We start from the raw sequence: 23,883 nt of genomic DNA, 5'->3' as shown, positions 1-23,883 counted from the left end.
TCAACTGATTGTGGCATGTAATTTTCAGCAACCATAAAAGCTATGAAAGCTATAATCTGACTTTGCAATCTTGGCTGATGACTCTGCAGTGTGATAAAACAGAAATTTGAAATAGTACCTTCCTGTGATCCAACCAAATAGAAAACCATTGGGGCACAATTATAATGGAAGCTGGCAATTGTATTTTACTAGCCTCATTTTTTCAAGCTATTCTAGCTCATTTTGAACTAGAGGAGAGTAGGAATTTGAAAAAGTTATGCCTTACTCCTTTACTTGTATGTGTCTCTGGTATAGTAAAACTAAAATTTTCAAACAGAATATTACTTGAAAAGTAATTTATTTTGAAATCCCATCTACAAATTGAAGTATAATAACACTGGGGAGGAGAAAACACACAAACTGTCCCATGGTAAAAAAGTAAAAGCAATTACTTATTTAACAGCTTTCCAGTGAAATAAGGGAAATATGAAGCTTAAAATTGGCTATTGAAATCCCTGGTCCATGCATGTTCACAAGCCTGGTATTTCTCCATCTGTTTTACTCTCTTTTGAGTGGCATACTTAAACCCAATGTAGTGACTTTGCAGTGGAAACATCAGAATGATTAAATCAAATTCAGAAACAGGAAGAGCAATCATTCACACTTCTGTTTTCTGGGTGAATTAGCATTCTGCTTCAGCAAAACAAACTAAAAACCACTTTTATATACCACTTCCTGTTTTAGCTTTTATTTTAGGTCAAGCAAAACATTTTAACCCAAAAGAAGATGTATCATTTACTTAGTGGACTTGATCTCAAAAAACAGCTTGTAGTTTAACTATTTTTAAAACAGACCAGGTAAAGTTAGGGCCAAAACAAAACAAAGGTGCGTATTTGTTTAGTCATTCATACCAAAATTTTGCCAGATATACACAGTAATGATGGGAATTTCAATGGAAGAGTTATTCTCAAAAGAAAAAGGTGGCATTCTGGCACCCTCAGTTCGGAACACCAAGTTGCTATTCTTGTATGTGAGTAAAGGCAGTCACTGGCACGTTCATACCAGTTCCCCCATTTCATCGCATTTTGGGAAGATATTACCTAAGTCAAATGGTAAGCTGCTCAGAGTGTGGCATGCTGCTTTGAGCTTGGCAGAGCCTACTAGAAGGTAATATCCCTCAAGCCATACCCTTTTCAACAGTGCAAACAAAAGGTGATCTGTCTAATAAGAACCCAAATTTAGATTTCTGGAAACAAATGTCCATAAATTAAATTTTTTTTTTTTTCAGGAGTGGGGCTCATATATACAGGTACAACTACTTAAAAACAGAGTTCTGCTGCAGTTCACTGCATTCACAGAAAGACGTGTTCATTAAATATAAAAGCAAACAATTGTCTTAACACAGTTAATAAAGGCTGTTTATTTTTACAATATATTTTAAACAAAAATTTCTAAAAAAAGCCAGAGCTTTTTGTACTCTTGCTTAATGTTACTGTAGATGGTAATCAGCAAGACCAGCAATGTTTTAAATACATTATTCATACTGGATAGTTAGCTCTTTTATGCCAGTTTGATATTTTATAGAAATTACAAATACTTTGATATCCATACAGTTTTTCCAGATGCTTATCGAACAAAACAAATCACAGATGTTTGCTTATCTTTCTGATGTATGTCCTCCAAAATTAGCTGATCCTATAATAAAAATACAAATATAAATATTTTTAATAAGTCTAAAGGAAAACTTTATTCATGTAAATTATTTTGGGAACTTAGTCAAGGAAAAGGGAAAGTAAAAAATAGCAAAATTTAAAAATACAAAACGTACATTTTCATGAGAACTTTTATACAGTTTTTTTATGAATCTAAATATGCTCCTTTTTATGTAACTAATATAACCAGATTTCTCTTTTTGTAGGAGAATATGCCATATTTCAACTTCAGCTACACAAGCGAATGTCCAAAGTAAATATTATTGTTCTGCATCTGAACCACAATTAGCTGGTAAACATACAGCTCAAAGAAAAGCAATACTGAAGTTCCATATAGCTGCTTGTTTTATTAATGTAGATTTATACTCCATTATTTACAGAACCTATCGGGCTCATTTCAGATGCAGCAATTCCAGATTCAAAACAATTACGAGGTAAACTTTCACTGTCTATGGGCATTCATAATTTGAATATGAGTGAATTTCTTGAAACATCTTTATTTTGGTTTCATGATTTTTCTTTATATCTAGAGAACAGCTTATCTATGAGCTCAAAATTGCTTGGCATGTGTTATTCCTAGAATAGAAAGGTTACATTTACAAATTAAGACTAAAAAATTCTTTACAGAAGAATTAATGTAAATAAGTTATCACTTGTGATGTAAACTTTGCAATACAAATAATTAATCTGCCCAAATTAATCTCCTACCTACACGCCTCTTAGGCTGGTCTCTATGTAACTACTTTTGCTAGCTTTGTGCTGCAACAATTACCCTAGAGTAATTCCTTTTTTTACTGTAACTTTCAGATATTGATTCCCATTGATGATCTGTTTTGCTGTGACTACCGAGTCACTGTACTTCTACCACTAATGCTTTTCTTTTCTCTGCTCTTTACTTGAGACTTGCTGCAAGATTAGATTTGCCAAATTATTTAGAAATGCTATTTTTCTAGAAAACAATTAAGGAAATAATCAAATTTAAACCTCTGAAAATAGTATTGAGGGGTGAAGCAACAACATATTTTCACAGCAGATACTCTATTTTAACAAACGGCTAAGGCTAAACACTGATCATAAATATAATTTTTTTCATATTTTGCTAATAGTCTACTTCCAATTTTCAAATATAATTTTAGTCTTGCGTAATTTATTTCTTATTTACTGTTATCCTACTATATTATTTACTGGAGAACAGTAAATAAGAAATAAATTATACCATACTAAAATACTTATTTACTGTTCTCCAGGAAATTAGTAATAAACATATGTTATGCTGATATTTTTCAGGAAAAAATGATAAATGTTGATATTTGATAAAATATACTTGCTTTTGATAATATATACTTGCCTAAGTGTTGTCTTTGTAGAATTCCAGAGATGGTGATAGGATGTCTTGTTATAGATGATTGTGGGGAAGGTGATGTAAGTGGATACAATGGAGGGGTTCTGAAATCAGAAGCAGTCCACGATCCCCTTCTACTGCATTGTGATCCAGATGGTGATATAAGTGAATATCCATTATGTGGTAGGCTTATAGGCGTGGATCTATTAATGAAATTAATTCATGGATAAGATTTGATGCTCCTTTCTCAGAACAAGAGATTTCAAAACCCTTTAATTTCATATTTTTCACATTTTAATTAAAAATACTATACTTTCTTGTGTTCTATAGATTCCTTATCTGATTTTTAGTTATATAAGAAATATAGTTATATAAGTTATAAGTTATATACTAAGTTATAATTATAAGTTATATAGTTATATAAGGAATATTATGTTACATAAATATTAAATTTATGCTAGAGAAGTACACTGGGATTAATAACTATAGACTACAAGAGTACTTTTTACTGAAAACCATTTTAAGCTTTTTTTGATGGTAACAGTTCTCACAGATTGAGACATTTTCATTATTTAGATGGAAAACCTGAAAAAATGTGACACACAGCATAAGGATGTTCAAGTTATTCAGAGAACAGCTGTTGTGTAGATACCATGTTGTCATTTTTGACTTTCAGAAGAGTTACAGAGAGGCTGTTCCACTTCCTTAGTATAAAATTACCTCCATTTGTATAGAAGTATCATGACTGCATATGTCCACAGTTACAAAAACTCAGATTACCTCTGCACATTTTTAAGAAAGTAATTTCAAAATATAACCTTCCAACAATAAACAAATTCATATAGGTGACAGCTAACTTACACAGTAACATTTCTTCAGATATAGAATGTAGCCTTTAAATGTGCAGATTCATAAAGGCCAGGCAAGAGTCCAATTCAGTATCTCATGAGAGACTGTAACATCTTTAAAAGGTTTTTAATTACCTTGTAGATCCTGCTTTATTTTGACTTGATGTTATTCCAGCTGACTGAGAACTTCTGTACGATACACTACCTGTCAGAATTACATTTTTGAAAACAGGACCAAAATTAATTACCTTCTTTATTTTAGAGATCACTTCGGTAACAAGGATTAATACCTTAATAGCATTATCTGGCACAAATTCGTGATCGGTTTATTTAAGAATGAAAAATGGTGCAAAAATACAATAGAAAATGAAAGATAAGGAATTGTTGACTAAATGAAGTCAACATGTCACTTCAGAAATGATAAAAATAGCCCTAAAATTAATTCAGTTTTGGAGGGGATTTAGCACAAACAAGGCATTACTGAAGCATGCGTTGTCTTCCAGTACCGCTTGCTGGAAGAAGCTCCAGCAGAAGTGAAAACTATCAGAACTACTCAACAGCACTCCAGTGATGGTAAAGGTGAAAAACTGTCTTTAGTCGCAATAGATTAATCCCTACATAGAACTTAGCTATCACAAAGACATCATATTGCACCATTCCTTCAAATCTTTTCCAAGTTTAATACAGATATTTTGATTTCTTTCACATTCTCTCACTGATTAGATTAATACAATAGTTCGGAAGTATTCCACTTCTTCAGCTATTGCTTTTTGCCCCATTGATCTCCTATAAAGAAACCTTCCTTAGTTTACCATTGCATCATTGTTTCTACTCGCCCTTACTTTTGCAAGTATGCTTTGATTCATGAAGTTTATCCACTGCAAAACTTTCCGGGTTGATTCTGAAATGCGCTGAGCACATAACTGTCTTATAATTTTACTATCTAATTAAATATCTATTTATATTTAGACACACACGCAAAAATTATGTAGACTCTGGATATCTTTTTAATTAATAAATTAGTAATTTAATAGGCAAACATGCATTTAGGAAGGATCTGAACATATAAATGAAATGCAATATAGAAAAATTAATTTTTAGTCCTTCATTGTAATTATATTACAACTGCATTTCAATTGCATTTATCCTTGTTTCAGGCCTTTTACACCATGAAAAAATATGAGTGCTAGAAGTTCCGTATGTGGCTCTTAACTACAGGAGCCAGCTGTAAGAGTGCCTGAGAATAGACTACTACAGAAGCATGCTGAATGTAAAACTGAGAATAGTAGGGACACATAAATGATAGACCTGCAAAGCACTGGAAATTCAGGGAAACTCCTCACAAATAAACAATGCCCAAAGAAATTGCAGTATTTCAATAGGCTGCCATTCATGTCTTTTTACACGAAGGCTGCCAAAGAGTTACCCAAGCTCTGCAACAGCCAAGGAACGAAAGGCAGTACGGGCAGATAAAATGTCTTCTACCCTAATAGAGTGATATCATGCCTAAAAAAATAATCACCTCACATGAAGAAATTCTAATGTAATTAAAATTAATTGCCTTATTTCTGTTACAAGATATTTTTCTAGTTTCCTAGAAAATTTAGTTTCCTCTCTTTTCCTCAAGTGATTTTTAACATGATTTTGTGGACAATGTTAACCTCTGGTAGCTATAAACCAGTATAATCGTGAAGGCTAGCGGCGGGCCAACACATATTGCAAGTACCTATGTTCTCTTCAACCATACACAACAATACAGTATTTTCTTTGCAAATGTTGACTACGGTTGCTCAGCAAATATCACTTTGGTTACAAGAAATTATTCACAGAACTGGGTAGGTAAGTACGGGGAAGACTTATTTCATTCTTCATTTTTAACTACTTCCCATCTGCTGGACTGATGTCTATATGGTAAATTCCTTACAACTCAACACAATTCAAGTTTGCTCAGTAAATTGCTAATGTATGGATTTAAATTTTTTAACCCTCTTAAAGAAATACATTTTTTTTTCCAGTTACAAACTTTAGTCTTACGTACCCATACGTCCATCCTGAGGTGGAGTTATTAACGATAATCTTATTGGAACCGTCCCTGTCTCAGGCTAAATGAATAGTATAGTATTAATTATAGTGTACATTAATTATTAAGGTATTTTAAGCAACAGTTTTACAGTTTTCAGGACTAGAAACCTGAAGATTTCTGCCACTCTCTACAACCAGGTTTGTTCATGGAACTAAAATGCCAGGAAATAAAACCTTAGAATTAAGTTACTGTAATAAATTATTAGTAATTAAGATAGTAATACACTTGTAATGCCCAGGTACAAAGCCTGCAGCATGATCACCTGGTCAAGCAGCAAACAAAATGTTTATGAAAGGTGAAACAAAATGACTATCATAGTATGTGCTTTAAAAACACTTTTACCCATCATAAATGGAATTTAAGGAATGCTTGGAAAATCAGAGTGCCAAGGGTGCCAAGTGATTTACCTCTTTAATTTCAGATATCTCAAATGAAAGCATCTACATCTAGTCTGATCCCCTTAAATGCTCTTTATAGTCAAGGAAGAGGAATGAATATACTTTAAAATGAGATAAATAACTCATAATAATCCATAGGTTATACCTATATTCATAGGTATAATTGATATAACTTATCCATAGGTTATAAAGCAAATCCTGGGATGCTAGCGTAGATTTGCACTGGAGCCATCTGCACGAGGTCTGGTCTTACAAACATTTCCAGTCTTTAACATATTAAAAATTAAATTTAATCCCAAATTCGTTTCATAGAATCATAGAATTATTTGGGTTGGAAGGGACCTTAAAGACCATCAAATTCCAACCCCCCTGCCATAGGCAGAGACACATTCCACTAGACCAAGTTCATCTATTAGTAACATTTCTCTTGAAAACAGTTAGAACACTTTTTTAATGAAAACATTGTGAGATTTCAAGAATTTGTCATTTAATTTACCAACAGAAGGTTAAAACTCTGTATAAGCTGTCTGGACATAGTCCTGGACAGCTGGGTCTAGGTGGCCCTGCTTGAACATGGGGGTTGGACAAGATGACCTCTAGAGGTCCTTTACAACCTCAACTATTCTGTGATTCTGTGATATGGCATGTGGAGAATAGAATTTTAGAAAATGGTGTTGAGTTTTTCTTTCCATTTTGTTCCATTCTGGGGATTATCTGACTTCTAAACATCAGCCATAGTTGAAATTAGCATTTACATAAGAATTGGTTTGAATTGGAGGTAGGGGGGAAGTGGTGGTCTTTTTCTACAGTATTAAAAGGACTGGAGAATCCAAAAGCATGCGAGTACATATTTAATACATAGATATATACAAAAGAAACCTTACCTTCCTCATTGGCGAAGGTAAAGGATCAATCTCCATTGACTCCATTCTTACAATAAAGGTCAAAATAAGTATGACATTGTAATTAAAAATAACAAATTCTTTATAATGACTAACATTGTGTTATGTTCTTTTGTTATATTTGACTAATAATACAAAAACATAATGTCTAACACATAACACATATAAGTATATAGAACGTGTTCCAAAACCCTCTAGAGGTAAGAAAAATACATTAATTGATTCTGAGCTTTGATTTAGACATTTACAGAAAACTTTTTTTTTTTATGATTAACATTATTCTTATATTTAAATCTACATATAAATATATACACATTTATCACTTGTCTACACAATAAGGGCATTCTGATTTTTTTTTTTTTCTAATGAATTAGTCACAGGAAAAGAAGTCTCTTAGCTTCAGGAAGCTGCATGTTTAATTTATTTAACGTTTTATGAGCACTGAATGCCTTAAAGGAGCTCATCCCATCTAACTTTAGACAACTACAATGTAAACATAGCTGTCTGTACAAGTCATTTAGATTTCCACTACAGTTAAAGGGAAGAGTTACTCACCAATTAATCAATCTATCTATCCAGAAAATCTTTCGAATAAGGTGCATCATGTCTCAGATTTTTTTTTCTAGTGAGCACAAAGGCAATCTAGACAACTAGCTGTTATGTACACTAGAGTAGATATCCCCACTTCTTTTATGCTGACAGAGTTTACAGAAACAAAAAAGCAAAAATCATTTTAAACTCACTGTAAAAGAAATGGCTTTGTGTATAAGGTGTTAGTATGTTGTCATTGTTAAGATTTTCATTGAAAATCAATTGATTTCCACCTACGTTTCAGAAGTGGAAGGATGACTAGGTTGAAGAGAACATAAAGAGTAGCCATTCGGTCTTCTTGAAGGAACTAAAGTTATTAATAAATTTAATATTAGAACATTGCTATATCCAGTGATACGTATTCCATAGTTAATATCTTAAAACAGCACTTCTTACTGGAAAGTGGGTTTCTACTTGTACTGGCAAATGGCAGTGGAGTAGTTTGTTGAGGAGGTTTCATACTAAAAGTGGAAAAAAAAAAAAAGGATGTAAATTGAAAGATGTTTTGGTTAATTCATTTTTCTAACTGGTCAATATCAAAGTACTGTATCCATTAATAGTTACATAGTAACATAACACTCTTTGCCGTGAAGCAAAATAAGCAATACATTTGAGAAGCTATTAAATTCATCTTCTCTATTAGTCTGTATCAAGTCACTGCATGCCTAACAATATCAATTTAAGATAACATGGCTTTTCATGGAACAAGACTGTATGGAACAACATGGCAATTTTATGGAACAACAGATAGTGAAACAGATTTTTACAACAGATATTTACTACAGTTGTGACAAAAATCTTCACCGTGATGTATATATTTCCCCAACTTTAAAAAATCGAGTTTTCAAAGGGAATGTTGGCACACTTATGCTATTCACCAACAGCTATGTAAAATGGAGATTTTCCCAATAACCATAAATAGGAAGAACATGTCTACTGGCCATGCAAGGAGAACCCCTAGGTCACACTGTTTTGGTAGAATTCTGTGAAAGTCTGAAATCCAGTAAGAATTCTGTAGTTGGTATAACCAAGGTGCTGTTAATTTGAGATGCAGACAAGGAAAATGAGACAGTGGATAAAAACATATAGACTATGATAATCCACCATATACCTAGTTACTTTAAACTGTGTTTCTCTCAGTTACATTACACAAGAGCACCATAAGAGAACATAATGCAGTACTATTTGCATGTCATAGTCAAAAGAAAGCCTAAAAAAAAAAAAAAATTTGCAATTAAATTGCTGGGTTCGTGAACTGTCTTGTCAAGGAGATTTCAGGATCCTTATTCACTGGTATTCATAAAAGTGACATTATGGAGAGGGGCTCCTCTGAAGAAGATGGATCTACAGGGAGTACAACATTGTAACTAAACACCAAGAACTCTAAAGCAAACGAAGCCTGTCAAGTAATTTTCCAGTATTTTTTGAAGTTTTTTAGAGTAGCTACTGATTTGAAAGGATTCCTTCCTGACAGGCTTGATTAACGTGAAGAAAATGAACCTGATGACACAAATCATTGCTCATTCACCTCTGCAAAAATATTATTCTTCTATTTATACAACATGATATATAAGAGAAAGGCAAACAAAGCAATTTTTTATTGTTTAACAGTGAAATCTACTGTAGTCTGATTACAAAGAATATTTGTCATTTACTTTCACTGCATTAAACCTCTTACCATTGTATCTGATGCATTTGTTGTGTTGCTTTCCTGAGAGATTCTTCCAGCTTTATTCTCTGTGACATAAAGATTTAAACAAGCTCTCTTTGTATGATATACAACTTCATTTTCATAAAACTAGCATTCTAAAGTGTTGAAAGGTTGTGTCTTATTGCTTTTAATCCTAGGTATAATTGTTATTCCAGACTTACTAGGTACAATGAGGTAAGATTGTAGCTGTTATATGGATGCATTACCCAGCCAGTCTGAAAAAGATAAGCTGCTTTTTAGCAGCTACAGACTTAGTTTGATTATCTTTTCTTAAAAAGTGTAATACTGGATAAATGAATACCAAGAAAAGTGCTTAAAATAGTTTACTTCTATTTTTCTTTCTCTCTTCCATATCTGATACGCTACGCTCACTAAGCCACTTTCAATAATTTACTAGCAGTCTTGGCTAAGCAGGGAGGTCCCAGTTGACTGTAGGCTGACAAACGTGACTCCAATCTACAAGAGGGGCAGGAAGGAGGATCCAGAGAGTTACAGGCCTGTCAGTCTGACCTCAGTCCCTCAGCAGGTGATGGAGCAGATCATCTTGTGCGCCATCATAACGCACATACAAGTGATCAGAAGCAGCCAGCACGTGTTTATGAAAGGCAGGTCATGCCTGACTAACCTGATCTTCTTCTATGACAAGATGACCTGCTTAGTAGAGGAGGTAAAGGCTGCAGATATTGTTTACCTCAATTTTAGTAAAGCATTTGACACTGTCTCCTACTGTATTCTCCTGGGCAATCTGGCTGCTCTGAGCTTGGACAGGTGTACAGTTGGCTGGGGAAAGAACTGACTGGATGGCTGGGCCAAAGAGTCGTGGTGAATGGAGCTCAACTCAGTTGGTGACCAGTCACCAGTGGCATCCCCCAGGGCTCATTCTTGGGGTCAGTTTTGTTTAATACTTTTATCAATGATCTGGATGAGAGAATTGAGTGCAACCTCCAAGTGTGCACATGGTACCAAGTTAGGCAGGAGTGTTGATCTGCCTGAGGATAGAAAAGCTGTGTAGAGGGATCTGGGTAAGTTAGTTCGATGGGCTGAGTCCAAACGCATGATATTCAACAAGGCTAAATGATGGGTTGGCACTTGGGTCATTACAACCCTCTGCAGTGGTATAGGCTTGGGGAAGAATGGCTGGAAAGCTGCCCATCAGTAAAGGACCTGGGGGTGCTGCTCAACAGCATGTCCATCACTGTGTCCAGGTGGTCATCAAGACCAAGAGCATCCTGGCTTGCAACAGAAATAGCATGGCTAGCAGGACTAGGAAAGTGTTTGTCCCTTTGGTGAAAAAGCACCTTGAATATTGTGTTCACTTTTGGGCCCCTTGCTACAAGAAGGATACTGAGTTGCTGGAATACAGTAAAGAGAACAACAGCGAGCAACAAAGCTGGTGAAGGGACTAGAAAATAAGATCTAGGAGGAGTGACTGAGGGAACTGGGGTTGTTCAATATGGAGAAGAGGAAGCTGAGGTAAAACCTCATTGCTCTCTACAGCTACCTGAACGGAGGCTGCAGTGAGGACAGTGTCAGTCTCCTTCCTCAGGTAACAAGTGATAGGACATGAGGAAATGGCCTCAAGTTGCACCAGGCAAGGTTAAGACTGGACATTAGGAAGAATTTCTTCACAAAGAAGGAAGCATTGGGATGGGCTGCCCAGGGAAGTGGTGGAGTTCCCATCCCTGGAGGTATTTAGGAGGTGTGTGGACATGGCACTGAGGGTCATGGTTTGGTGCTGGGACTTGGTAGGTCAGGATGATGGTTAGACTTGGAGATCTTGAAGGTCTTTTCCAACCTAGAATCATACAATCATAGAATCATTGAAGACACAAAAGTTTTAGTGCATTTAGTATGTAATCACCTGGAAAAGATACTAATAACAATATTTCCAAAACACCAAATACTGTATGCCCATATTTCCCATTACGGATTCAAAATGTATTCAGTTCTTAGCAGTATCTATTTGTACTAAGATTATGTGAAGAGTATTTCCTATTATTTTATAGACACAACCAAAAAATAATTAAAGAAGGTTACCAGCTTGCAAAATTAAAGAGTCCAAAGAATATTAGGCTAACTCCCTACTATGTGTATTTTTTACAGTTATGCATTACATGATCATACATAATTATTATGTAGGATGTAAAATTTTATTCAATAGCCTCCATACTGCATTTGCATTTTATCCTCAATTTCCTGTGTGACTTCGGATCTCTGCTACTTCACACTATTATATTTTGATTTGAAGACAAGTTATACATTTTCTTGTTAAAGTTTCATGCCTTCACAATATTTTTTTTAATTCTTTTAAAACATTTCCTCCTTTATAAGATCACACTGTTTGTGGGAGATATTATGTGCTTTTGCAGGTGTGAAACTGCACAACAGATCAAAGATAAAAATCTAACATATGTAGGATCTGTTTGGTTTATATATATATATATATTCTTTCTTTTTTTTCTAATGAAAGTTAGGTTTGATTAAGAGAGTGAGCAGTACAGATGTCAGGAAGAATGTACTTTACCATACCAGTCTCTAGGACTGCATCATTTTAATAATAAAATGTCTTAAAGAAAGTGAACAGCTATGTGCTTTTTAGTATTTCTCAGTTCTTGCAGAACACGGGGGCCAGACTTGTCAGGAATACAGACATCAAGTATCCACACCACATGCCATCATCTGCAACCCAGTATCTCTGAAACTCACAGGAACAGCAACAAAGCTTTTATCAAGGTCATCAGACCTGTTGGCTGACAGTGGAAAGGATGACAGACTAGAAATAAGGAAAGGGACCACAAACAAAATAGGCAAGCATGAGAACCCCCTTTTGTGAATTCCCTTATGCAGTACTCTGCCTTTCCCAGAGGCCAAGGCCCATGGAGAGGAGGGTGGCAGGAAGAATCACTTGTGTCAAAGGGGAGACATGTGCTTCCTTAGTTTCCCAGGAGTCATTGCCATTTACCAAACTGTTAATGCTGTAAATCATTCTTGCTCCATCTTTTTCCCACTCACCTCATCTCAAAGCCAGTGTCAGGAAGCCTCAATGGAGATTGTAAACCCGAGTGTGAGCATCTATTCCCACTCTGCCATCCCAAGTGCCTCTGCCAGCTGTGATCTACCCTTCCCTAGCCACTTCAGACTCCCCATCAGTAGCCTTGAAAGAGGGAGCATTGCTAACTGAAATTCGTAGAAAGGGGATGGTTGTATGATCACAAAGGGAAATTCTTCTAATCCTTGCTCACCTCACCCTCACTGTCAAAACATTTCGCCACCAAAACAGCTTCACCAATGCTAGCCATTGCTTCAGATAGGATGTTTAAGACAATTAGCATCTTCTCACCCAGAAACAATGAAAGTAGTTTTAAAATAATTAAATGAAATGGACAAAACAACAACAAAAGCACCCTAAACAGTGTGCCATTGAAATAGCAACCAGCCAAACTTTCAGCTGTCTCTACCCTGGCACCTGAACATCTTCTTTAGGTCAAGCAATCTTCTTTGGTGCTTTACAACCACTGGTGAATGAGTATCTTAACAGCAATTAACTGAGAAAGTAATCATAAAAAAGCATTAAAAAATCTCCAAAGATTCCTTGGAGATATCATTTTAATTTATGTAGAAATCTAGTAAGAGCTTTATTTTATTTTGTCTATAGGTCTGAGCTTTACCATCTGGAGTCACTATAATAGGTTATAAGGGACCACAAAGTCAGGATTCCTCCATGGCCTGCCCTTGAAAGCAGGACTGGATCTTGAAAGAAACACCCACTCCACAGTACACCAGGACTGATCTCAAAAAACCATCATGAAACAAGGGGAGAATGGACCTGAAAGCACTTAAGTTTACAAGCTCTTCTGTCCATGGGGACCATATCATATGCTCTTCTCACACAAGAGTCAAGTTGCACAGCTATATGAGTTTGCCTCTATCATTTCATACTTAGGGCCCCTACTGAAGTGCTGATCCACCAGTACTGTCAAGTAGCTCTTAGTAAGATAGCTGGCCATGCCCTTAGAAATAAATGAAACAGCCATCTATTTTTGCAAATATTTGGAATTAGCTCAGAAATCAAAAAGAAATGTTGGATTTCTTTCCAACCTGCAAAGCAAGAGACATAGACATGAATTCAGTACCTGTTCCTGAGGCTGATATATTCTATTTCTCTCCCCATCAAACTATCCCTGATTCAGGGTACTAGCCTTTAATCTTCTTTCATACTGTTCAAGCTTTTCATTTAGTTTGTCAGCTCTAGACTTCTTTTTCTTTAGGCTTATCATCTTTGTAGCAATCTCTCTCTGCCTCTTTCACTTTCACCTCCATACAGTGAGTTAGTTTCTTCCCTCCCAATTTTTTGACTCCTCATTTAATCTCAGTCACCCCACAACTAGCAGCCATCTTATCAAACTATAATTAATAAAGTCCTCACATATTTTAAACAATTAAAAACTGATATTTATAATGACAGAAAGGTGACAAGCCTGATAATTCTAAGTATTCCAATAAAAGGTGAATGTATTTTCTAAAACTTAACCAAAGTAATAAGGCAAACATAGCCAACAAAAAAAATAAAAATCACAATTAGTTTTACCTTTTTTCTGTGGTATGCTAATAAATGCTCACGATTTTTTTCCTGAAATTCTGAAATCTAAAAGTAAAATGTTTAGTTATACGGTTATATCAAGCTTTGTCTAATTACATTCATGTAACTTCAGCAAAAAAAAAAGTAGTGAAGAAGAACTACTTCACAGCACACATTTTTCTATATTTCAATAAGTATTTAACATTTCCTTTATATAACTCTTTAAATCCTCTTCCAAAAAAGCATTCAAAGTCCAAGTTATCACTGACACGGAAAGTCTTATAAATTAATTTAGTATGACCTAGTGGTAGATTTATTTCACTGAATTTGTATTTTAACACTGTTCAATAATAAGGTAAAGAAATTGGAAAGGCAGTTTACCTGAAATGTTTCTTAGTCACTAATGTTAACCAAATACACAAAATTAATGGCAACATAAAAATTAATGCATCTTACTGGCAATTATAACTTGCCTTGTAAAATATCTTGTTAATTAAAAAACTAATTGTTAGATACACTGTCCAGTGGTGTGTAAGCACTTCTTGTTGTGTCCAAATGAGGATCATAAACTATTACAGGTTAAAAGTAAAAAGAAAAAAGGTAAGCAAGACAAGAGTTTGATGAACAAATTACAATAGGCAGAAACTTACTAATAAATCTTTCTTCTGACCTCTTAGGAGCAAGAAAAATGCCAGAAAATGTGTAGGTCCAAAGGCAACCAAAAAGAAATACTCAGAGAAGATAAACCCACAGTGGAATTGCTAACTGAAATGGTTACTTCTGGTTGACTGTAGAAGAGTCTGGGAGATTTCCATTCGATGCTCATCAAAAGATCAGAAGCGTCTTCAGAAGAACTGATAGAAGAAACAGCCAAAAAGGAACAATAAGAATTCCCAACATGCTGTCCTGGCAAGTAAAACACTGGTTTAACACAGCTGAAGGAGATCATCAGAGAATTTCCACAAATACCCAGACTGGGTCCTGTGCTGTTCAGCATGTTTATACATGACCTCCAGAAGAAGGTGACTAGCAAAGCTATTATTAATATTATAATAGCAAAGTTTGCTGATGATACTACATTAATCATGTTAATGAAATTAAGTTCATGCAGTAAAGAAATTCAGAGCAATTTTATGAGACTGAATGGCTGAGTAACTGCAGTTCAGTCTAGATAGTGTGAAGTGATATACAGAGCAGAACAAAAATATCTACATTTATTCATAAAGTAATGGGCTGTGAGCTGGCTCCCACCACCTAGAAATGGGTTCTTGGGTATATAAAAGAGCGATCTCTGAAAATGTCAGTTCAGTGCTCAGTATCTGTCAAAAAAGGAAACCAGATCTTAGGAGTGGTTAAAAAAGGAATAGTATAGGCAACATCATTATTTCACTGTAAGCATGCACTATGACACTGTATTCTGAGTCTTCTTAACGTCTCAGAAAAGATATAGCACATCTGGAAACAGTTCAGATTAATCAGAGGTATTTAATAGCATCAGTACAAAGAATGACTGCATGGATTACGAGTCTTCGTGTCTGAAAAAGAGACAGCTGAAGAAGGGATGTGTTAGCAGTCTAAAACTAATGAACAGCACAGATAGAGTACATAGGAACAGTTGCTTTTTCTTCTTGCATGGGATGCAAGAAATCAAACAAAACTAACAAGTAGCAAGCTAAAACCTGAAAAAATGAAATGATCATCACAAAGTGTGTAACCTGTGAACCTCCTTTCCATATTAGGTGATAAATGCTAAATATTCAGAAAACAACTTGACAGTCACATGGGGAAAAATATCCACCAAAAGCTTTTGAATGCAACGGCATCATGCCACCTTGAGAAATCCCTTCGCAACAAACAGTTAAACAGTAGGATCCTGTTCTGAAGACTTATCACTGCACAGCAGTCTTGCTCTCATATGCTATCCTAAGCACCGGCTGCTGTGACAAAAATATTATGTTGGATAAACCTTTGTCCTAACATAGAACAAGCTTTTTCTTAAAGTCTTTTGATGCTGGTGGAAGTTCTGGCCATTTCTTAATGCTTTCCAGATTTTACATTTCCCTGTTTCCTAAGGGTTAACTCAAGCTACAGAAAACCCACCTTAGACTTTTGGTATCATGTCCTACTTTTCCTTTCTTTGGCACATTACAGAAGTTTATATTCAGGTGTGATTGGCAAGATAGCTGTCTGAATTTGTTCAGTTTACATAATAACTGCTCATCTTTGTAAATGTTGCTAAAAAGTGTGTGTCTGAAAGGACACAGGAAGGCATCTCATTTACCTTTGTGTCAGCTGTGGATCTTCAGAAGATGATTGTTGAGGAAAGGGACCATGCTCAACTTTGGCAAAGTCAGAATAGAGCAAATATGAACCCTACAATCACCATGGTCAATGAGGAGATTCCTAAGATGAAGGGAAGAGGTGATCTTTACTTTGTTAATTTTCTACTGGATCAGCAAGCTCACCGCAAGACCAAACAAGTACCAGCACAAAGGAGGTGAAAACAAATGGAGGCTGCAGCTCAGTTGAGGAAGGATGTACTACTTACAGTCCAGCCTAGAGCGGCTGAGGCTGCCACTGAAATGTTCAATAAGAGGGACAAGGATGCGAACCAGTTGCAAAGACAAGCTGAAGAGATAGAGAAAATGAGAAGACAGTGGGAGTTTCTATGTATTTGTTTAACCCAGAGAATTACTGAAGTTCATGGACTGGAAACTAAGAGTGAAAGAAAGGAACCTGTCCAGAGTTTAATGAAGGCAGGGAGAAAATTTACCTTGAAATCTTTTATTGTATCCGTCTAAGAAGGCAGATCAGGGTTTGTTTTCACATTTTAGGAATTATATTGTTATTATTTTTAGTAAAACCTAGGTTTTGAGATCAGGAATCTTTGTTTACTCTCTCACTATTTCCTTTTTTTCTTTTTTTTTTAAAGAAGAAAAGAAGGAAAAAAAAAAGGAGGGAGCATTCATCTTAGGGCTTTAGCTAGCTCAGGTTTTCACTGTGTAACTTTTTATTGCCATAATTACTGTATATTGTCTGGGCCTGTTTAAGATTCTGGCAGATCTAATTTTTCATTTCATGGCATTGAAAGTGATTCTACACCACTGAAATAACCAGAACTAGTGGTCCTCAGAGAGAGTTTGAAAACCTAAGCAGAGAACATGATGAATAATTTATGCTTCCTAAGAACTTTGAAACTGTGAAATTAAAGAAGTGAAGACAGTAACAATCATACATTCATTTTCAAACATTCATTCACACATTTTTCCACACTTACATAAAAATCAGTAGAAGTTTCTGATTATTTTATATAGTAAAAATGTTTTAAGAGTGATTCACCTGTGTTATTTCTTTTGAATATTTCTTGCATAATGTATCTATTCCCATGAACAGTGACTGAATATCAGGATTTGTCTAGCAGGAAAAGAAAGTATACCAAGGTTAGTACTTTTTTTTTTGCAAGCTATATTAAACAAAGCATTTTGTGAAGTGTTCCTTAAATTGAATGATGTACATAAACCAAAAATGGACAGATCAGGAGTAGGATAATATGGAAACTGAAAACAAGTTCAGTTTTATTTCCTGTATTAAATATCTGGAAAGCTTTGTGCTTTTGTTTAACTATATTAGACACAAATACATTTATTGTAAGAAAGACAGTAACAATTCGCAGAAGACATTCAAGGAAGATGTTGTGCTGCCCTGCAGGAGACACTGCCCTCAGACCAACAGTCAGGTTTCCTGCAGGCCCTTTCTGGGCTTTTTGGCTCTCTCCATCCCTAGCCACATGGATACACCTTATCATTGGTTTTGGCTCAAAGGCCTTTTTTGAAATGGCCCTTTCTCTCTCCTGCCTGTCAGGCAGAAGAATGCCATCCTAGCATAAGAAAAAAAGCCCTACAATGATAGTTGAATTTATCAGATATTTTCTGATTGAGGCTTTATTCAGAGAACATGGTATGGATTTGCAAATGGCAACTTGCATTTTAAAAAAATGCACTTGTGTTTAAAAAAAATGGAGAGAAAGTGTTCTGTAGCTAAGCTATCACTGTAATAAAGATATATTTTTTATTTGTGCTGAGAGAGAAATGCTACAAAATGCAAAGTGAATTTAAAATTGATAGTGACATTTGGACATCTATTCAAACCTGTAAAGCAATGTAGTTAGTTAACTGTTGCTTTAATCCAGAATAGGTCTGACTTAATTTAGTCATAAGAAAATACAAACAAATTACTCCCTCAACATACTTATGCTAGTTATAGTACTCAGTTAAAATATTACAGAGTGATAGTAATCAGTGATCACATTTCAAGATTCTTCATGGGAGAACCTTACAAGATTTCTACTGTAACAAAATGAGGAAAATGAGGAATCTAAAACGGCAAAAACAATCCCAACGTACTTAGATCATGAGGCAGGACTGTACCAGAAAATAGACGCCCTTCATGTAAGGAACAACCTTTTAAAAGCCAATACAAAAACAGAACCGAAACTGTTGCAGGTAAAATGCAAACTAATACTAGAAGTTCCAAGGAATCCTAGAAAGTTTAAAATTTTGAAAAATAAAAGAAAGGTGAATTATTTAAGTAAAGAAGAAGCTGACCACCTATGAATGAAACTGCAGTTCTTCTAAGCTACCAAGAAACTAGAAAGTTAAGCTCTACTACTTAAATAAAAAAATTACATTGAAATTAAAAAGAATTAGACTTTGCTCTATTTAGAAATGAACAAACCTGTAGAGAGACAATACTTTTATTTAGTCCAGAAGTAGTATAATACTAGTGTAAAGTCAAATAACCATGACTATGTAACAGCTTCACTTCCCAAACCTATTTTTAATGTGTACTTTTATTTTATATTTTTGATAGCAAAATAAAGTTAATATTCACATATATGAAAAATAATTATGTGAGGGGCTAAATTAATAACCCACATTTGCAGCAGATTTATATCTTTTGTTCCTCATATTTTGATATCTACTTCTACGTCGTGTACAGCAATCCAGCTGAGCAGCAATGGCACACACTGTTGGTTACTCTGTGTTGCACACTCTGTTGGTTACTGTACGTGTGGCTGCCAAATGCCCTGCTACTTACTGATGAGCTGATTTTGCATTTCTCTCACCATGAGAACTACACTGCTTTCCTTGCTTTGCCCAGCTACCAATTTTCATAGAACTCACAGGAGAAATTTATTTGTATTTGAAACTTTCTCTGCTCTTTGAATTTAGTTGACAGTAGCCAAAGCTTTCAAAAGGTTCCAAAAGGGTGAATTGGCTCGCTGAGAAAGAGAAAAGCAGATAGACCAATAGCACACTCTAAACTATTGCATACGAGTAAAGAAAATACGAGCAAGACAAAATTTTGGTGCCTTTAAAATGTGTTCACAGGAGGCAGCTCTAGAAAGTTATTCAGAGTCCTAACAAAGCAACGACCTTGGTTTTGAGTCCCTATTAGATCCTGAAGGAAATAAAAATCCCATGAGCTTCATTGCTGATTTATAAACTCTTTAAAATAAAGGATTGTAGAAAACTGTTTAGATTTTATTTGCATGGAGGAGTAGCAGATGTTAACACGGTATTCTGAAATAATGAACAGTGAGATTCTGATTTATCAGAACACTGAACCATCCTCTGGGAAAAAGCAAGTGGGGACCATGAGACAAGGAAGGAAAATATAAAGGTGACAAGTATGCATTAATGTAAAGATGAGAATATTCAATGTGTAGTTGTTGATTACCCCAATATACGATTTAATAAGGAGTTGTAACACATTTGCAGGACCTCCTACTCATTGGGAATTCTGCCACAGCATCAAGCTCATAAAGGTTACCAGGTATATTTCCACTCAGGTTCCTGAATTATAGAGCCATATGACTTTTTTTCTATGCATCTTTAATTAACATTCCAATCATTTTATCTGTTCTTAATCAAGGCTAAGTAATCATCATTAATGTCTTTTTTAAAGAATATGATAATTTGCTTCCTTCCAGCCCTCCAGAGCAATGGCAGGTTCTAATGAAACATCTAATTTTTTTGTTAGTATCACAACCATTACGATTTTAAATTCCTTCAGTATTTTTGAACTAAATTATCAAGTTCTCTTGATATGCTGCAATTTAAGACTGATCTAACCTAGAAGTTAGCTTTGTTTTGAGCAAGGGGCTGGACAAGATGACCTCCAGAGGCTCCTGACAACCTAAATTGTGTTTCAGTCAACCCTGTGACTGAAATTGATAATGAAACTTACACTGGAGTAGGCTGATACTGAAAGATAATTAAAACGCCTCCTTTGGAGGTTCTATGAAGGTTTTTTTGTTTGTTTTATTTGATTGCAATGTTCATTGTTCCTTTTTATTACATTAGCATTTTACTGTTTTGCTGTAATGTTTTACTTCTAGATAGAATTGCCTTCTTCACCCCGTCTCAGTTCTGCAAGGTTCTTTGTTTACAGATGTGAAATACAGTGTAACAGTATTTTAATTTTCTTTATATACAGCATGTAATGTAGCATATGTATTTAGATGTACACCAACTCAGTTTTGAACACAGCTAGAGGAATCATGCCCTTCTCTAAGGTCACCTGTTCAGGGTTAGTCCCAAATTATCCTCCAGTTCATATGCATGATTGCCTTATAGCCTTGTATGACTGATGTTTTATCTGTACTGAATGCTCTGAGTACTTCTCTTCTACCCTTGTAAGGTAGATTTGTCTCTTAGGCAGGTGTCAGTCTAGGAAAATATAACTGTTTTCAAAGCCCATTTACGAAATCAGATAAGGAGAAGATGGTTCCTGGGAGAAATGAGAAAATTAAATCTTTTTAATGATCTCCTAAGAAAAAGAACTAAAAGCTATTAATTCTCTAGTAAATAACAAGAATTTCTATAAATACCCCAGATCATCTCTCAATCACATGGCCATGAGGAAAACAAGCAAAAGAGAAAATTTAGAAAAAAGACCAACACACTTGAAAACATTGATGGGCCCCTACACAGATTTTTGCTTCAGTCCATTACATAAGTTAATTCATTGCAGTCCACTTTCTCTGATGTACAAACAACATTTTCCACATTTTGACAGTAGTCACTCATGTTACACGGAAGCCACTTATATTCCTTGAAAAGGTCAGAGTGATTTACAGTACAACAGACTAAGAGGGTGTAAAGAGTCTACACAAGCTTTCCTTTGAAAACCAGTAAAGCTAAAAACTGTATAGTGAAAAGTATCTAAGTCTACCAAACGATCATCAGTAAATTCAAGTCACAGTGGGCAAACAAATGGGAAGTATTTTGTAATGCAAATAATTTAGCTGTTAAGCAAACCACAGATTACTATAACACAATAGTACTAAAGCTTCATTTACCTCTTTTGAAAGGAATATTGTACGACAAGGAGTTCTGCAGATCAAACATTCATCTTTTTTGCCTGTAAGGTAAAGACACAGTTAAAATGTACATCAAACAGAATAGCTATTGAATACATTTTTAATAGAATATGAGGCCTAGAATCTGAAACCTTTGTTTGGAGCTTATTGAAGGAATGTGAAGGTGATATAAGAAATGCAAATAAACATGAATAAAGAATTCGATTCTACGATGACTAGCGCACAGTTGCACAGGAAAAATGTGTGTGAATGTCATCTGGTCTTAATTCTGCAAGTAAGTATTCATGTAAATGATTTAATGAATATCATTAGTGTCACTGAATGCAGGTGACTTTTAGTTCCTTTGATTTAAATAGGACTACTTGCCTGGTTTAATTAAATGCATGCTTAAGAGCACTAATGAGTTAGAGCCAACCAGATATATGACTTTTTAGGTTGGGACTGTCTTGCTCTCTCTATAAAATATGTGAAACTTTAACTTCAAAGAATTAATAATCTTACCTTGTGATTTTTGCTAGTGAAAAAATTAATCACCTCACTTTTTAAAACTTCATCATTTTTTAAATCTCTTTGATTATTTGCAAATATATTAGCAACTATTTCTTGTAAATGCATATGGCTGCAATAAATCTGATAATTTTATTTTATGCTCTCTTTCTAAGGGTTCTAAAGATCAATGTTCATAAACATCTTTAAAGAGGAAATACATTTCATTATCATTATTATTGAGTTCACAGAAAAAATAGTTTCTCGGGGATTTTTTTTTGCTAAAGGATATTAACAACCAAAAGGAAAACAGTGGTTCATGCTCTAGGAGTCTGCAAATTGTATTTAGAGATGGCTTTTTATGATCCTCTTTCCTCTACAGCAAAAGTGCAAAAACATTTAGTTAAAAGATTTGTTTTTAATTCTGAAATATAGATGTATCACTTTTTCAGTGTGCAGTTACCAAAAGCAGGGCATTTAACATGATCTCAAAGGAAAAAGCATTAAAGCTTGCCTGCTATTTTTTTCTTCTGACAAGAAACTGCTATATTCCCCTATGTTTTTTCCACAGATCCTCATGTAAGAAAATCACAGAAGTCCCAGAATATGGCTCAGGAATTGCATAAAACACATAAAAGCATCAAAACATCACATACAATCCTTCTAACCCTAACGAATTTTTCTAGTGTTTCGGTAGCAATACTGATATTCAAAATGTCTTCAGACTAATATCAAAATCTGTGCTCAAAATACTAATCTTATGTTTTGCAAATTGCTCGCTCACTTTTTTGTTTTGTTTTTCACAATGCAGACATGGATCATAAGCACTGGGACTCAGCTTTTAATAAAGCTTCCAGTTTTCAGCATCCAAGGTTTGTTCTCAAAATCCGACTGCTCCAGCCAGATTCATCCGGAAGCATTCACAGGTTGCTTTTACTATTTAAAGAAAAACAACTGAAAAGGTTTATCCATAACATTAGGTCAACAAAACGAAAGGCCTTTCTTTTTTCCATAGTGAGTAGGAAGTGCTAATGGCCCAGGCACGCCAGCGCTGCCTGATGAGCTGAAGCAGGGAGCCCAGCCTGTGGCAGCCATTACCTTTCTGGAAGCAGAGCTCACAGATAACATGGCCGCAGCTGGTGAAGAGGAACCGTGGGGTGGCCTTGCGGGGCTCGCAGAAGCAGGCATTGCAAAAGACTCGGACAGCCATGCAGCAGAGGGGCAGGAGGGGCCAGCAGGGAGCGGGTGGTTGAAGCAGACGCTGTCCCTCCTTGCCACCCTGGGTCGAGGCCTACAGGCCTGCCTCTGCCGCGTCCCTTCCGGCTTGAGGAGCCTCAGGGCCCTGAGGTGAGGGGTGGCAGCACCCCTTCCCCACCCAGCGTGGGACCTGGAGGAGGCAGGATTTGACCCTCACTCCAAAAACAAACAAACAAACAAAAAAACACAGGATTTCTGTGGCCTTTTGCTACCAAACTGGAGAGGGTGCCCGCGGAGGAGATCCCCTCTGTGAGGTTTCCTTCTCTTCCCCACACAGGTGACCAAACTGTGCCAACCACCAGGGCTGCAGGTGGGTGCTTCGCCATGAGCCAGCTCTCCTCACAGAGACGGTTGTGTAACAGGTGCTGCTGTCAGGACATGTGGAAAACAGTGGAGTTTCTTTCCTCTTTTCTTCTTTTTTCCCTCTTTTCCTGATTTGGGAAAGTTATTAATGTAAGGAAGGTTTGTTGTTGCTTCCTTTGGTGGGGAACAGAAGGCAAATAGAAGCATTTGGATTTTCATTTTTTCAGATAACAAACAAAGATTGCAGATTTCCCTTGAAAATTTAAGGAAAATTCCCCTACTGGCCTACTTAAGGTTGCTCTTAGTAT

General features: G+C 35.6%; 1 protein-coding gene across 1 annotated transcript; it reads right to left on the bottom strand.

The window, feature by feature from the left end:
• RNF212 (ring finger protein 212) lies at positions 1-23,761 on the bottom strand. The gene is made up of 12 exons (XM_083832757.1): positions 23,114-23,761; positions 21,509-21,570; positions 17,485-17,559; positions 14,155-14,211; positions 9,534-9,592; positions 8,252-8,316; positions 8,093-8,162; positions 7,247-7,292; positions 5,920-5,983; positions 4,017-4,086; positions 3,040-3,236; positions 1-1,674 (listed from the first exon to the last, which is right to left on the bottom strand). The coding sequence occupies exons 1-12, from the start codon at positions 23,223-23,225 to the stop codon at positions 1,637-1,639; spliced, it is 915 nt and encodes a 304-aa protein (XP_083688883.1). The 5' UTR covers positions 23,226-23,761; the 3' UTR covers positions 1-1,636.
• Between the last annotated feature and the right edge of the window lie 122 nt (positions 23,762-23,883).

Source organism: Anser anser (genome assembly GCF_964211835.1).
Source record: "Anser anser genome assembly, chromosome: 4".
Lineage (NCBI taxonomy): Eukaryota > Metazoa > Chordata > Aves > Anseriformes > Anatidae > Anser > Anser anser.
The sequence above is the reverse complement of the archived record's forward strand: the minus strand, read 5'-3'. Positions and strand labels throughout refer to the sequence as shown.